General features: G+C 36.0%; 1 protein-coding gene across 27 annotated transcripts in view; it reads left to right on the forward strand.

The window, feature by feature from the left end:
- PICALM (phosphatidylinositol binding clathrin assembly protein) overlaps positions 1-17,162 on the forward strand; it is a 113,031-nt gene that overhangs the window by 57,976 nt on the left and 37,893 nt on the right. For all 27 annotated transcript variants that reach the window (XM_032295865.1, XM_032295874.1, XM_032295862.1 and 24 more), the window contains exons 6-12: positions 1,130-1,241; positions 2,379-2,485; positions 5,389-5,430; positions 9,920-10,005; positions 12,244-12,367; positions 12,623-12,759; positions 16,148-16,251. In XM_032295865.1, the coding sequence (XP_032151756.1) occupies positions 1,130-1,241; positions 2,379-2,485; positions 5,389-5,430; positions 9,920-10,005; positions 12,244-12,367; positions 12,623-12,759; positions 16,148-16,251 (712 nt within the window). The remainder of the gene's footprint in view (positions 1-1,129; positions 1,242-2,378; positions 2,486-5,388; positions 5,431-9,919; positions 10,006-12,243; positions 12,368-12,622; positions 12,760-16,147; positions 16,252-17,162) is intronic.

Genomic DNA, 17,162 nt, shown 5'->3' on the forward strand with positions numbered 1-17,162 from the left:
TGATAGTGTGTGTGTGTGTGTGTGTGTGTGTGTGTGTGTGTGTATCTGTGTATCTGTTTGTAAACCTATTTCAGTAGGGTTAACACCCAGAAAAAGAATTTGGTGGTTCAAAGAATATAAGCATTTAAATTTTTAATAAATATTTCTAACTTATACTCCAGAAGGGTTGAGCCAATAACTTGTTAACAGGTGTCTGTATTTACTTCTTCATCTCTTTGTTTTTTTGAGACAGCGTCACGCAGGCTGGAGTGCAGTGGCATGATCATAGCTCATTGCAGCCTCCAACTCCTAGGTGCAAGCATTCCTCCCACCTCAGCTTCCTAAGTAGCTGGGACTACATGGGTACACCACCGTACTCAGCTACCTTTTCTTGGTTTTAGTTTTTTGCAGATACGAGGTTTTGCGATGTTGCCCGGGTTTGACTCAAACTCCCAGGCTCAAGCAATCTTCCTGCCACAGTCTCACAAAGTGCTGGGACCACAGACATGAGCTGCCATGCTCCTTTTCATTCTTATGGGCACTGAGTAATATAGTCTGGTGTTCCGGAAAGGATATTTTAGTAATTTGATTTGATTATTATATTTTAATTTACCTGATAAGTAAAGTTGTATTTCTTTTCATGTTATTATCCATATGTATCTTTTATTTTATAAATTGCCTTTCATTTATTTTATTTATTATTAGGATTCTTCCTATATAATGTAAATCAACTTTGCTAGTCTGCAAATATGTTTTTTTTTTAAACCAGTTTTTTGTTTGCCATTCAGTGTTGTGCTTAGTTTTTCCATATATATAATGAGTTAATTTTCATGTGCTAAGAAAGAACTTAGAATTAATTTGATTTATCTTTTTGATTTATTCCTTGAGGTAAAACTGAAAGTATTTCCAGTATTCTTGTTAGTCAAATGAGTACAGTTATTTGGTTACAGCAAATTTAATAATAATAATAAATAGTGTTCATGTATGTGGTAGTTACTGCACTATGCTCTTTATATATTTATTAGAGAAAAGTCTTTTTCATTAACATGCCTAATGCTTGAATTTACTCTGTTTTAATTTGAAGGAAGTCTTTTTGTCAATGTCAATATTAAAACCTAATTGCTAATTTTATTTTCCAATTTCTCTCCAGGTTAATAGCAATGAACTTACAAATGGGGTAATAAATGCTGCCTTCATGCTCCTGTTCAAAGATGCCATTAGACTGTTTGCAGCATACAATGAAGGAATTATTAATTTGTTGGGTAAATACTGCTGTAGCCTTCTAACATTTTATTTCTTGTCTTGTGTCATATGGGTAAATAATATTGACTGAGTTGTTACTTAAACCTGTCTAAAAATTTATTGTGATACATTCATTCATTATAACAATTAATTTGGAGAAAAGAGTTTTATACCTGATTATTTATGCAAGTGATTACATATTTTTATACCCAGGATGTTCAGCAAGCCAAATTTTATTTTTTAGATATATCTATGTTTTTTCTATCCATTTAATTAATTTTAAAATATAAAAATGCCCTTAAACTTTAGTTGGTAAAGACAGTAAGTTTTAGGCTGAGGCAGGAGAATTGCTTGAACCCAGGATGCAGAAGTTGCGGTGAGCCGTTATCTTGCCATTGTACTCTAGCCTGGGCAACAAGAGTGAAACTCCGTTTCAAAAAAAAAGAAGATAGGAAGCTTTATGTTACATATATTTTACGACAATTAAAAAAGATGGGGAAAAAAACAAATTTTTTGTTCCAGAAAAATATTATTTTCTCATAATCGACTCCATAGTGAACTTTTTTTTAACAATTTAAATCTGTTTTTTATAGTCTGAAGTAACGTGGACTTAGGGATGCTTTAATCCATAGGGTTAGGGAAATTTGGCTTATTTTTTCACAAGTGAAAAATAAAGACTTTTCTATAAAATTTTGGAAGGCATAGTCTTTCATACTATTATTAGTATAAATTAACGTCTTTACTTCTATGTATATATTAAGCTTAAATGAACTTTCTGAATGACATTTGGGCATGGTAAAAGTTGTTATCTTAGATAATATACTATCAGAAGATTGGAAATAGGTGTCAGTGCTGTTTTAAATGGGGTAAAGTGTGATACGTGTAAACACACAAATATTACCTAGGTAATTGTGAGGAAAAATATTGTGAAACAAAGTAGGAATATGAATAGGGTCAAGTAGTGTTTCCGTTTTTTAATATAATAGCACTTCCATTCTAGTTTGCTTTAAATACCTAAGCTAACTTAATACTGATATTTTTCTAGTAGGATGTGTATCCTCCTTGAGAAACCTATTTGGAGGTATTACCTACTCTTTTTCCTTTTTGGGTGTTACATTTTTATGTGAACAAAAGAATGTTTACATTTATTTTGTCAGAAAAATATTTTGATATGAAAAAGAACCAATGCAAAGAAGGTCTTGACATCTATAAGAAGTTCCTAACTAGGATGACGAGAATCTCAGAGTTCCTCAAAGTTGCAGAGGTAAACTGTCTTTAAGTGACTGTCTACTAACTTGCCTTTTTGTCTCTTAAGTATGGATTTTGAAGTCATCACTTACTATCCAAATAAAATAAATATCTTAAATTTAGTAATTAATCATATTATGCTGTATTGAATTCTGTGCCAAGATATGAATATGATAAAATAGTGAATAAAATAAATGTTGTATATTTAATTCAATGGCGGGTATTGAAAAGTTACCTGTTTTTAAATTGTTTACTTCTCTATAAAATTAAGTAGTTGACATACAATAGTGGCAGAGATTTTTATGGTTGGAATTAACAATATATTTGAGAATGTTTATTGTTAAATATGGTAGAAAATATCCACTGTCAGTGCAGGTTTCTTTCCAGTGAGATAGCTGGAGCCACGTAGTTCAAAATGTTTTTGTTGGCCAGACATGGTGGCTCACACCTGTAATCCCAGCACTTAGGGAGGCATACACAGGCAGATCACCTGAGGTCAGGAGTTCAAGACAAGCCTAGCCAGCATGGCAAAACCCTGTTTCTACTAAAGTTACAAAAATTAACCAGGCATGGTGGTGGGCTTCCACAATCCCAGCTACTCAGGAGAATCGCTTGAATCTAGGAGGTGGAGATTACAGTGAGCCGAGATTGTACCACCGTACTTCAGTGTGGACGATAGAGCAGTACTCTATCTCAAAAGTTTTTGTTCCCCGACAGAAATGAATTTTGTGTGTTTATTATTAACTATGAAAACCATGAATGTAGGTAATAGGATAATCTAATTTTGCAGGTATGCTTAAAAATAATTTTCTGGAATTGTCACAAAAGGCACTTGTGGTAATGCTGGCAGGCATTTACCATGCTAGCAGCACAGAGGCATTCTTAAGGTGTTTTTTTCGTTTGCGTATTTGCTCTCCCATTCTCCAGCCTCTACCCATCTCCACCAGAGATGCCTTCCTAGGATAATTTGGTCAGTTATGTCAAAGTAGTTACTTTGGAACTAGCAAATTAGTGATTCTAGGCTTTATTACTGTGGTAATATGTTATTCTATACTAGATGCAATAGGACAGAACAGGATGATGAGACAATAGCTTTGTTATTAATCCGTTTTATGAAGCCTACTGAAATTTATCTTGGATTTAAAAATTTTTCAAGGAGAAAGATCCTTTCCGTTTTTTTTAGGGTCAGTCACATACTAAAATAGAGAAGAAAGTGTTGTTTATGCTGCGATTCCAGTGACTTTCCCTCTTGGCCTCTTATGTTCTTTGCATTTGGTAGTCGTAGTTTCAAACTTAAGTTTTAAGCCCTCTTCTGTACTCCAGATTTGCTGTTAACTTATTCTGAGGTGAGATAGACTGGCTGCTACATATAATTTTTTTTTTTTTTTTTGAGACAGAGTCTTGCTCTGTTGCCCAGGCTGGAGTGCCATGGCGTGATCTCGTCTCGCTGCAACCTCCGCCTCCCAGGTTCAAGCGATTCTCCTGCCTCAGCCCCCCGGGTAGCTAGGATTACAGGTGCCTGCCACCACACCCAGCTAATTTTAGAGATGGGGTTTCACCATGTTGTCCAGCTGGTCTTGAACTCCTGACCTTAAGTGATCAACCCACCTCAGCCTTCCAAAGTGCCGGGATTACAGGCATAAGCCACCACACCTGGCCTGCTCTACATATGATTTAAGAAAAACCTGGAGTCCCTTGCCTTAAAATACTCTGTTATGAGAAATTGGGCTTGGCAGTTTCATTAGAATGCCTTAGTTCCTGGAAGAAGGCAAGAGTAACCTCTTGAAATGTGTTTGAAGAGGACAAATAGATCAGGCAGTGATTAGCTATTAACATGTGATTAATAGCTAATTTAATAGCAGATTTTCTTTTTTTGTTGTTGTTGTTGAGATGGAGTCTTGCTTACTCTCCCAGGCTAGTGTAGTGGCTCAATCTCGGCTCACTGCAACATCCACCTCCCAGGTTCAAGCTATTCTCCTGCCTTAGCCTCCCGAGTAGCTGGGACTACAGTGCCACCATGCCCAACTAATATTGGTATTTTTAGTAGAGGTGAGGTTTCACTGTATTAGCCAGGACGGTCTTAATCTCCTGATATCAGGATCTACCCATCTTGGCCTCCCAAAGTGCTGGAATCACAGATGTGAGCCACCACACCCGGCCTTTATCAGATTTTCTACTGACATCATTCTGAGACCAGCCCCTAAGAGATCGAGAAAAGGAAGGGAGACCAATTAGAAAATGAAACACAGCCATGGGACAGAAAACCATTTTCTAAGTTGGTTGCTAGGATACACAGGAACTGTTTCTATCTTTTTGCTGGAAATTGCCTAGGGCCTGAGCATCATGAAAGCGTATTGGAGTTGCTTTGTGAAGACAGTTATATCCTCATTAGATATCACTTGACATTTCTGTAAACCTGGCCTACCTGACAGAACATGAGTTTTTTAAAGTGTTACCTGTGGTGATTTCCAGGGAAACCATGTTTTATGGAGAAAAACAAAGTCGATGTCTTCAGGTTTGTTTCTTAATTTTTTTTTTTTTTTCCCATCAAAGAACTTGTTCATGGTCAGGCTTTCTCATTCTTACCCTAGTGTTTTTATCATATTAGACATAGAAGAGAGGGGAGTTTTCAGATTGTGATAAGGTAGTTTATATAGGCATTCAGAAGACGTAGAGATGGTAACTTAGTAGACTTGTTGACTTTCCAACTCAAGTTTCCCTACTGTTAGAACTTTTAGAGCAACCAAATAATATCTAAGCCATTGGAAATGTTGAGTATCTATGGAGATTAAATGTTTTTCTGATTCTTAAGAAGTCTGTTTAAAATATTACCAGTACTAGCCATGATGTCATTTTTCCAAATTTTATTTATAAAACATCTTTATTATAATTTATTAAATATAATTCTTGTTCTTGCAGCAAGTTGGAATTGACAGAGGTGATATACCAGACCTTTCACAGGTAACTATATTGTTAAAATATAGTTGATATTATTAAAATATCAAGTATTCTGTTAAAACATCTGTTGTGTACGTGGTATGAAGAGTATTAAAATAAGTAACATATAGCCCCTATTGTCAAAGGGATCATTGCAATTTTTGACCAATTTTAACATTTTGATATATTCCTGAAGATTGTTCTAACATTATGATCACATAAAATGAACTGCTTGCCACTTATATTTATGGCCTACCCACTGTCATACCATTTATTTAATCTCGTCAGTCACTCTTTCTTTCCTATCATCATCGTTTTAAAAAGAAAAAAAGGAAAAAAAAATTGTTGGAACCTGAACTTAGAAAATGATATTTAGAAAAACAGTTTTCACTATACTACTAGTAGAGAATTATACAATATTTATTTTTTCTGTTTTAAACTTCCACTTTGACTATTTGACTCAGGTGGGAGTAGTAAATAGGGATAAACTTCAGAACATAGTATTAGATTAAGAGAGTTGGGTTTGGGATATGTCCAAATTTTAGTCCAAGCCATGCCATTAGCTGGGCCTGTGACTTAGGGGAAGTTACTCTATGCTTCAGTTTCATCATCTGTAAAATGAAGATATTGTAGTACCTATCTCATACAGTAAATAGTTCAGGGGATTAAATGAGGTAATGCCAAAAAAAAAAAAATTTAGAGCATTAAACACACTCAACTAATGTTGGCTATTTTAATCTCGTCTTCATCATCATCATCATCAAAAAAAAAATTCTAGGGAAAAAACTTCATACTTGCTGGTTATTCTGGCTTATTCTCTGTGTTTTCTTTACTCAGTATTAAGAATGAAAGCACCTGGCACAAACTATCCTTGTAACACTCACATCAGCTCTCTCAGCTGTTGACATCTGTTTTACCTTGTTTTGTTTTGAATTCTTCCAGAACTTTTTCCTTTTTTGGGGGATGGATTAGTATGCTCTTGTTGTCCCAGCTGGAATGCAACGGCATGATCTCGGCTGTTGGCAACTTCCACCTGCTGTGTTCAAGCAATTCTCCCGCTTCAGTCTCCCAAGTAGCTAGGATTACAGGTGTGAGCCACCACGCCCAGCTAATTTTTGTATTTTTAGTAGAGACGGAGTTTCACCATGTTAGGCAGGCTGGTCTCAAACTCCTGACCTCAGGTGATCCCACTCACCTTGGCATCCCAAAGTGCTGAGATTACAGGCATGAGCCACTTCGCCTGGCCTCTAGGACATCTTTTAAGCACCTTCTTGTTAACAGTTATTACTGACTTTTTCTGTACTCACTTGTTCTGATTCTTCCTTCCTATGTCAAGGCTAAGAATATGCAGTAAATCTAGTCATGGGCTATATGTAAATAAAGAATCCTGCATATGTCCACTTGAAATAAATTAGCTTTATTAAGCACATTATTCTGAGTTGAACATGAGACAAGTCATTGCTTAAATAACATGTAGTATAAAATCATTTGGCAGCTTTACATTTCCCTGTTACCCACCCCATTTGTTGTGCTTCCCTTATGTTTTATTTAAAAATCGTCCTCAGGCTAGATGTAGACGTTACATGCTGTCTTCATGTGTCTGTGTATGTTAATATTTACTGTATTGTAATTAGATAGTATTTTGTTAGCCTCTGTCCTTCTTTTCCTCTATATTGATGGTCTCTGAGCAAAGGGAACATGCCAAGCATTCTTTTGGTGATTCAGGAAATTTTCGAAAGTGAACAAAACAAAGCTGTTTGCACTTTAGGGAAGATGGTGGTAATACAGAAGAGTGCGAATTTGAGATAATTTACTCTTTTTGTTATTATATATTGTTCTTTTAAGGTGTAAAGTACCACATTTTCTTCACTCTTTGGGTTTTGGAGGTTGGAAGGAAAGGTAGGCTTTTACTCTGTCACCCAGGCTGGGGTACATTGACAAAATCATGGGTCACTGCAGCCTCAACCTCCCAGGCTCAAACAATCCTCCCACCTCACCCTCCCTAATAGCTGGGACCACAGGCACATGCCATCATACCCAGCTAGTTTTTTTGGTTGTTTGGTTTTTTGTATGGAGACGGGATCTCCCTATATTCCCCAGGCTGGTCTGAAATGACTGGGCTTGAGCTGTCATCCCACCTCTGCCTCCCACAGTGCTGGGATTACAGGTGTGAGCCGCTGTCTGCAGCCTCTTCGTCATGTGGATTTGACTTTTAAAGAATAGCCGGATATACATAGATGGGATTTTAGAAATGGTTTGTCATCATAACTTGGCAGTTTAATATTTTAATATTTGTAAGCCACAGCTTAAACTCCAGAAAAAAGATAAAACTACAGTTTATATGACCACAGTTTCAAGTCTAGGATTTGGTAGCATAGTAGTTAATTATGTAGGCTTTAAAGTTAGAGATACCTTCCCTATCTTTGCTTCTGTTGTGTATCAGATGTGTGATCTTGGTCAGATTACTTAATTTTCACTGTCTCAAGTTGTTTATCTGTAAAATGGATATACCTGTAGTGTCTTCTTCATCGATTCAGTGACAACACACAAGGTAGCTAGCACATAGTACCTGTTGTGTGAGAAGAGCTTTTTAAATGTTAACCACTATCATCAACATCCTCCTTATCATTTCTGAAAGCTCTTAAAGAGTGCTTTGCGTGCTGGGCGCGGTGGCTCACGCCTGTAATCCCAGCACTTTGGGAGGCCGAGGCGGGTGGATCACGAGGTCAAGAGATCGAGACCATCCTGGTCAACATGGTGAAACCCCGTCTCTACTAAAAATACAAAACATTAGCTGGGCATGGTGGTGCATGCCTGTAGTCCCGGCTACTTGGGAGGCTGAGGCAGGAGAATTGCCTGAACCCAGGAGGCGGAGGTTGCGGTGAGCCGAGATCTCACCATTGCACTCCAGCCTGGGTAACAAGAGCGAAACTCTGTCTCAAAAAAAAAAAAAGAGTGCTTTGCTGCTGATTAGCAAACATTTTTGCTGTGGCTGTAGGAAGTGCATGTATACTCTCAATTTAGCAAAGAAGTTAATCTTCCAATGTAGTATTTGGTTTTACACATGGTTTTCTACTGTATCTCCCTTGTGCTAATGTCCTGGTATATAGAGGAATTAGTAGATGAAAGAAGTTGTTAAATTCATAAATGATAGAGAAATTAGTAGGTATTGCCCCTTCTATTTTTAGATCCTACAATCCAGAAACTGTATCTCAAATCCTATAGAATATTTAAAGTAAATGCTACTGATGCATTGGCCTCACTTACAGTGAACAGTTCTTATCCTGCACCCTGAAAAGGTTTTCTTTGCCTTCTTCATGTTAAGTTGAGATTTGAGCTATAGCCTGACTTTAGAATTAGTCTTCCATTAAAAAAAAAAATACAAAGTAAATAGTCATTTCAGTGCAGTTTGATAAATAAACATTTGTGTAACCAACACATCATTCAAGATAGGAAAATCCCATTTCCCCAATCTTTATGCCCCCTTCTAGTCACTTCTTACCCACCTCCATAAACACTATTTTGATTTTTTTTATTTTTAGATAACTTTACTTTCCACCTAAGTAGTGTACTAATACTATCTTGATTTCTAATATCATAATTTTATTGATTCTTAATATAAGTGAAATCATACAAGTATTTAGTTTTGCATTCTGGCTTCTTTTGCTCATCATATTGTTCAGTATCTGCATATGTTCTTGAATGTACCATTAATTCTTCTTTATTGCTGAATAGTATTTACCACAGTTTTGTCTGTCCATTTTCCAAATGATGGACTTTTGGATTGTTTGCAGTTTTTGACTATTGTAAATAAAGCCACATTAAACATTAAGTCATTTCTTACAGAGATACTTTTTTCTTTCTTTGGGGTAAATAGTTAGGAATGGAATTGGGTCATTAAGGTAGGTGCGTATTTAACATTGTGAAAAACAACCTAATCCATTTTCAAGGTGATAAATTCCCACTAGTGATGTATGAGAGTTCCAGTTGTTCCATATCCTCAACAATGTTTGATATTGCTAATGTGTTAAACTTTAGTCATTGTAGTAGGTGAAAAGATGTATCTCATTGTGATTTTCATTTTCATTTCCCTGTCATTTATCAATAATTTTTCCAGAGTCATATTTGAACACTTTCAATTGTTCAGCAGGTGCTTATTAAGTACCTTCTGCATGCTCAGTAGTATGTCTAGCTTTTAGGAGTATGTTTTTACTTTAAAATTTAAATAAAATGTAAAAAATTTTAAGTACTTGGAAATTTTTTAAAAATGTTTCATGTTTACATAGTTTCAGTTCTTACATTTTTGGTAATGTTTCTTAGTATCTCTAACTAGGTCATGTTTGTATAATAAAAGTAAAATTGTCATTCTCATTAAGTAGCTAAAACTCTGCTGTTAATTAGTACATGAAGAAATCATGTGTTTATTTTTGTTGCTCTCTGATTAGATAATACTTGATTTAATTTGACCAGTGGCCTAATTATCATGAAATTTTTAATATTTATACAATTATAGGCCCCCAGCAGTCTTCTTGATGCTTTGGAACAACATTTAGCTTCCTTGGAAGGAAAGAAAATCAAAGATTCTACAGCTGCAAGCAGGTACATTATTCTTTGTAGGAAAAAGAGCAAGAGTGATTTTCCTGAGGGAATAGATGAATCCAGCTCAGTTTCCAAGCTATTTAATTTATCTTTATCTTGATTTGATTTTCTATAAAATGGGTTTAATCATAATATCAACCTCATAGAATTAGTATCAGGATTAAATGGATTAATACATGCAGATTCTTGAAGTAGTTTCTGACCTTCAATAAATGTCAGCATCTGTTAAAATAATGACAATGACTGCATGGTTTAGAATTGTGTTTATAATTTCTCTGAAAGACAATAATACGTTGCTTTGTATGATGCTTTATAATTATAAGATACTTATTTTTTTCTTTCTCTGAGACAGAGTCTCACTCTGTCACTCAGGCTGGAGTACAGCAGCACAGTCTCAGCTCACTGCAATTTCCACTTCCCTGGTTCAAGTGATTCTCCCACCTCAGTCTCCCAAGTAGCTGGTACTACAAGTGCATGCCACCATGCCTGGCTGATTTTTGTATTTTTACTAGAGACGGGGTTTCACCATGTTGGCCAGGCTGGTCTCGAACCCTTGAACTCAAGTGATGCACATGCCTCATCCTCCCAAAGTGCTGGGGTTACAGACATGAGCCACCGTGCCTATAATTACAAGATACTTTTGTATTAATTTGCTCAACCCCCACAATAGCCCTGTGAAGTATGTAGTAGCAATGCCGGGACTCAAACCTGGAATGTCTAACATCAGATTTCATGCTCTCTCTCTCATGCCAGTTCATGGGGTTGATTATTGATATTTTATATTTTAATCACTTTATTATGTTTTAAGCTAATTCCTCAAACTACAGCCAGTTAACATAGCAAATTGAAAGTAACACAAATCATTTCATGTCAGTCTATTAACATGATTTTTGCATTGGGTTAAGAAATTACTTGAGTTACTCTCATGTTTTCTTATGAAGCTTTTTTAAAACAGCATGAAGAAAGAATCTGTCTAGTGAGAACCTTCCTTTGGTTCTTTTTAGACTTTCTGATTGTTGTTTCAGACCTTTTGGTCTTTTATTAATAAAATATAAATAATTTTTTTGTTTTTTAAATTTTTGTTTGTAAATATAAATAATGTTTAAAGGAAAATGCCATTATTGGATTTTAATGCTTATTTTTAATCTTTGATTTGTACTTTGAATTTTCTAATAGGATTTTAGAAGTAGCAGTGAAAACGATGTCTCATTTGTTTGAGAGAATAATGAAGGAAAAAAAAAAAAGAGCCATGTAGTTCAGGTGCACCAGTTTACCTGAAATGTTTATCATAAGAAGTATTGGTTTTTTGGCATTTCTGTCACAACTCTGTTACTCTTCCTTTGTCTTCTGTGTTGTCTTTTTTTAATGGCTTCTTTATAATACTGACTTTACATAAAATTTAAGTGGTAGTGTTTGCCACTTTAAATGCTTAGAGTAGAAATTAATGATGTTTGGTTTGTGGTAAAAGGAAAATTAATAAAGCTCAAGGTAGTTCTTTAGGTTAGAATTCTTTACCACTTGTTTTATTTAGCCTAGAGTTAACATTTGGGAAGTTAATGTTGAGGTTTATAGTATGGATACATTTTTGATAAAAGGGAAAGGAGGTGGTTTGCCAGTGAGAGATGATGCATTGTACATGTATATTTAAAAAGGAAATTCTAGTTTGGCAAAAGGGCAGCGCATAGAAAGGAGATGCCAGATGGCCTGGTGACTATATTGAAACCAGTCTTCTTTTGAAGGAACCTCAAGTCCTCTGGGGATGTTGTTATAGGTGAAACGCACCTAGACCTACGTTACTTATTACTGTTATGCATGTTGTGGTGTTCCTGTGGCACTGCCAAAATGTAGGCTGTAAGTTAGTAGAGGGTTTTCCCTGTGAGAAACTTAACACTTCTTCTCATCAGGGGTTTTGTGGGATTGTGTGGGCTGTTTCCTAATTGTATTGGTTTCCTCTCTTGGGGCTTGGAAGAGGCAAAGTGCCCCTACTCTATTGTGAACCCTTTCCAAAGTCTGACACTGAATCTAAAAGCAGTGTTTGTAAGTCAGCATTTTTCTAATTGCTATAATCCTCTAGTTCCCTGGGTAGGATATTTCATCTGAAGTACTGGGTTTGAATCCAGACGTCAAGTTTGTATTTATAGTGCCTATCCATGACAAGGTTGCCAGACCATTTTATGACCTGGATGTAATGTGAAGTGTTTAGCAAAAAGCCAAATTATCTCTATTAAATTATCCTAGGGCAACTACACTTTCCAATGCAGTCTCTTCCCTGGCAAGCACTGGTCTATCTCTGACCAAAGTGGATGAAAGGGAAAAGCAGGCAGCATTAGAGGAAGAACAAGCACGTTTAAAAGCTTTAAAGGTAAGTTTGTGCATTCTCCTTATTCGTAAAAATGAGTACAAGTGTTCATAAGGTAAATGGGGCCTCTACACAGATTGAGAGTCTTAACTGCATAGATACCTAATGGGCTGACACTCAGTTTAACTTTTCATGCTGACATGGAATTAGTGAAAACAAAGAATATCTGCTATCGGAACAAAATTAGGAAATGCTTTTTCAGAGGCTGTACAAACATCTGGTTTCTGAAATTCTTATGGTAATTTCCTTTCTTAACAGGAACAGCGCCTAAAAGAACTTGCAAAGAAACCTCATACCTCTTTAACAACTGCAGCCTCTCCTGTATCTACGTCAGCAGGAGGGATAATGACTGCACCAGCCATTGACATATTTTCTACCCCTAGTTCTTCTAACAGGTAGGAATCGAAGTTAAAGTTACCTTTGAATATTTAGGTTCAAAGACTTCTAATAGAAATTTTGCAGAACTTTTCAGGTTTACTTTTTTTTATGATTTTATAATCTGTTCACACAAAGAGGCGGTAATAAATAGTAGTATTGGTATAATACCTAAAGATAAAGTGATAACAGTTCATATTTTAATTTTTTAGGAAATGGAAGGTAGTTAAATCACTGATTTATACTAATTGGAATATAGCTGTTATCTCTCGGCAAACTTTTCATTGTGTAAAAATTATGATTAAACACATTTATGAGGCATCTAATGCTTCAAGACCCTTTATAGCTCTTTAACATATGGGTATGATATATATTTCAAAATACCATTTCTTTGGATAATAAACATCTGTCATACCTATTTCCTGGTTTTAAACTCTGTAATCTAGAACACAGTGACAGAATTTAGTTGCCAGCTTTCTTGGTATTGAAGGCTACCAGACTAACTTTAATAATCTTGTTCTTTAAGCTACTTAACATGGAAATATAATATTGCCAAACTAAAATAATTGGCGTTCTCTAAATCTGTTTTGTCTTTTACCTCAGAGTGCCTTAAAGTAGTTTAAAAGTCAGATTTTGGTTTGAATCCTGGCTCTGTTATTTCTTACCTTTTTCTGAGAAACCTTGTTTTCAAATGAGATCGTGGTTCTCAATTTTAACATCAGAAACACTTGGAGAGGTTATTAAACCATAGCTATCTGGGTCCCAATCCCAGAGTTCTGATTCAATAGGTTGGGGTTGGGACCCAAGAATTTTTGTTTCTAAGATGCTCCCAGTGCATTATTAGCACATGTTAAATGTTCTATAGAGTGTGGTGGGTTTTCCCTTTGACTAGTTGTTGCCGTTTTTTTTTTTAATTAACTCATCCTTAAAAGGTTGTCTTCCTGCCTGCTGACTCCTTTAATAGCTTGGTGTAAGTTTTACTACCTGAACTGCTTGCTCTATGCATTCTCAGTTGCTACCTACTCCCAAAAATCTTAGTAGGTCTGAATTTAGTTCTTTGTTTTTCTTTCAGCTTTATTATTTGCTTGTTCTTGTATGCTACCTTCTTTAATCCCCAGTACAGTAACATTGACCCCATTAGCGGACAAGTTCTCAACTTGGAGACCTTGAAAAGAAATCTGTCTTAGGAGAGATAAGTGGAAAGAATGTTCAGTGTTTGAGTCTGAAACAAATTATTGGATAAAGAACTAATTTCACTATGTCTTATCTTACGTACTAAAAATTTTCACCTATTTAATAGTAATTAAGGGGAAATCTTATAGCCCATTTACAGACTTCTTATTGTATATTCTTTATGTTCCCCAAAGCACTAGATGCATTTATATCTACTGTCTACAAAACTATTTTACATCTAAAGGACATGTCTTCAAAACTTTTTTATAAAAATGCAGTTAGAAGGAATAAGTTCTCGTGTTTGATAGCACAGTAGAATTACTAGTTAACAATAATAATTTTATTATCTCTGTCAAAGTAGCTAAGAGAGATTTGGAATGTTCTCAACACAGAGAAGTGATAAATGTTTAAGATGTGATAGATGTCCTAATTACCCTGATAATTACATGATATGCATGTATCACAATATCATATGTATCCCATAAATATGTACAATTATTGTATATCAATTTAAAAATTAAAAAATTATATTTCGAAGAATATATAAGTTAAAAATTAGGAGCCAGGTGTGGTGGCATGGGCCTGTTGTCCCAGCTACTCAGGAGGTTGAGGCAGGAGGAAGTCCTGAGCCCAGGAGTACAAGGCTAGCCTGGGTAACATAGCAAGACCCCATCTCTTTGTGTGTCTCTCATTCTCTTTTGCTCTTTTGAGACAGTGTCTTGCTTTGTCAACCAGGCTGGATAGCGGCACAATCATGGCTCCCTGCAGCCTTAACCTCATGAGCTCAAGTGTTCCCCCTGCCTTAGCTTCCTGAGTAATTGGGGCTACAGGTGCACTCCACAACGCCCAGTGAATTTTTGTATTTTTTTGCCATTTGCCCAAGCTAGTCTTGAACTTTGGCACTCAAGCAGTCCACCCACCTTGGCCTCCACTACACCTAGCCTCAAGACCCCATCTCTTAAAAAAAAAATTTTCTGTACTGTGTTTCAATTTGTAGACACTCTGGGGTCATTTTTTGAGTTGTTCATTAAAATCACATAGAAGTCTGGAGATCAGAAATATATCATGTAAGCCAGACATGGTGGCTCACGTCTGTGATCCCAGCACTTTGGGAGACTGAGGCAGGTGGATCATCTGAGGTCAGGAGTTCAAGGCCAGCCTCGGCAATATGGTGAAACCCTGTCTCTACTGCAGGACAAAAATTAGCCTGGCATGGTGGCATGCACCTGTAATCCCAGCTACTCGGGAGGCTAAGGCACAAGAATCGCTTGAACCCAAGAGGTGGAGGTTGCCTTAAGCCAAGATCGCATCACTGCACCCCAGCATGGATAATAGAGTGAGACTGTTTCTCAAAAAAAAAAAAAAAAAAAAAGACTGGCTCAGGGGCTCATGCCTGTAATCCCAGCACTCTGGGAGGCTGAGGCAGGCAGATCACCTGAGGTCAGGAGTTTGAGACCAGCCCAGGCAACATGGTGAAACCCATTCTTTAATAAAAACATAAATATTAGTTGGGCCTGGTGGCGTGAGCCTGTAATCCCAGCTACTTGGGAGGCTGAGGCAGGAGAATCACTTTAACCTGGAAGGCAGAGGTTGCCGTGAGCCAAGATCATGCCACTGCACCCCAGCCTGGGCAGCAGAGCAAAACTCTAACCCAAAAAAAAAAAAAAAGAAAAGAAAAGAAATATGTAAATAGTGTGTTCTATGATGGGGTGGCTGTATCCATAAATGCATGTGAACATTTTCCCCTGTGTTATTGATATGTAGTTTGGATATTGAGGCACTGGAATTAAAGTTAATGAGTATTTTACTTTGTAGTGGTATTGGTATTACAAATGTGATTCAAGTTCTGTTAAGATTAAAAGCAAGAATAAACTTTTATTAAAAAATATTAAAATTGCTATGGTATTTTGTATTTTAGAATCTTGTTGTTTAGGTTCATTTTAATAAGGAAATTAGTTTTTTTCCAGGGGAAGGCATTTACCCTTTTCAGAAGAGCTGCTGTTGTTTGAATCCTATATAAACTTAAGATATGGTATTAGATTATTTTTTTCAAGCCTCCTTAGAAATATGCTGTTCTATGAGGGAAACTTCCTCTTTTGAGGTTTATGTTAATGGGGCTTTTCCCCCTTGTATTTAATGTTTTTATCTGCAGTGGCTGGGATGGGGGAAGGAGGTGACACTAAAGTAGCAAGGTTTTTCTAGCCAATAAAACACATTTCCAAAATATCTTTCTAGCACATCAAAGCTGCCCAATGATCTGCTTGATTTGCAGCAGCCAACTTTTCACCCATCTGTACATTCTATGTCAACTGCTTCTCAGGTAGCAAGTACATGGGGAGGTAAGCATTGATGAATTCTATTTTAGATATTATATGCATCTCTGCTCCTCATTCTGTGGTGGTTTACTTATTTATGTCGTTTTTTATTACACTTGATACGTGAGAACTTGAGAAATAAAATGGCAGTGAAGCAATTTTATCCCTTGAAGGTATGTTCATTTATTATAAATAATTTTGGAATTTATGTTCAATGAAATTATGAAATGACATTTGATAAAGATTAAATGTAAGAGGAAGGACCCAAGTGTATTTTTAAATATGAGATCATTCTTTTAATGTTGACTTTTTATTCCATAATCAGAAAATGTATAGTTGTTATTTTGATTTTGGTGTAGTATTTTTTTTTTAACTTTTGGGGAAATATAAAGTTCTAATAAAACTCAGATGGTATTATCACACAGTGAACTATGTTATGACCAGGATTGTCTTGACCAGCTTTATGCTGCTTATGTTTTAAATGTTTGTTTAATTAAGTCCTGGAAGATTTTGCTAGTCAAAGAATTTTCTCCTTGTACCAATAGGAATGTTTGCTGCCCTCAAGCAGTTCTGAAGTGATAGGCTTATCTCTCGTAGCAAAATAAATTAATTATTCTAATGAATTTTTACAGTATGCATAGCAAGCTTTTTTCATTTTATTTTAATGATTTGAATTTTAGAACATTTTAAATTATTTTTTTTAAGGTACTATATCCTGGAAAGTAAGCTCTGTGAAGGCAAGTTTTACAGTAGTTTGTTCTGACAGGTAGTTTGTAAATGTTTGTTGAATCAGTGGATGCTTTCTCTTTTGGACAAGTTCTTTCTGTGTCAAGGTGAGGCACAGAACAAATAGTGAAACCCTAAAGCACTAGATTTCAGGCTAATTTTGTGAGCCTGAACTTGATTTAACAAACTAATTGACTCTGAAGGCTAGT

Source organism: Sapajus apella, unplaced genomic scaffold (genome assembly GCF_009761245.1).
Source record: "Sapajus apella isolate SASKATOON/1434 unplaced genomic scaffold, GSC_monkey_1.0 scaffold34, whole genome shotgun sequence".
NCBI classification, from domain to species: domain Eukaryota; kingdom Metazoa; phylum Chordata; class Mammalia; order Primates; family Cebidae; genus Sapajus; species Sapajus apella.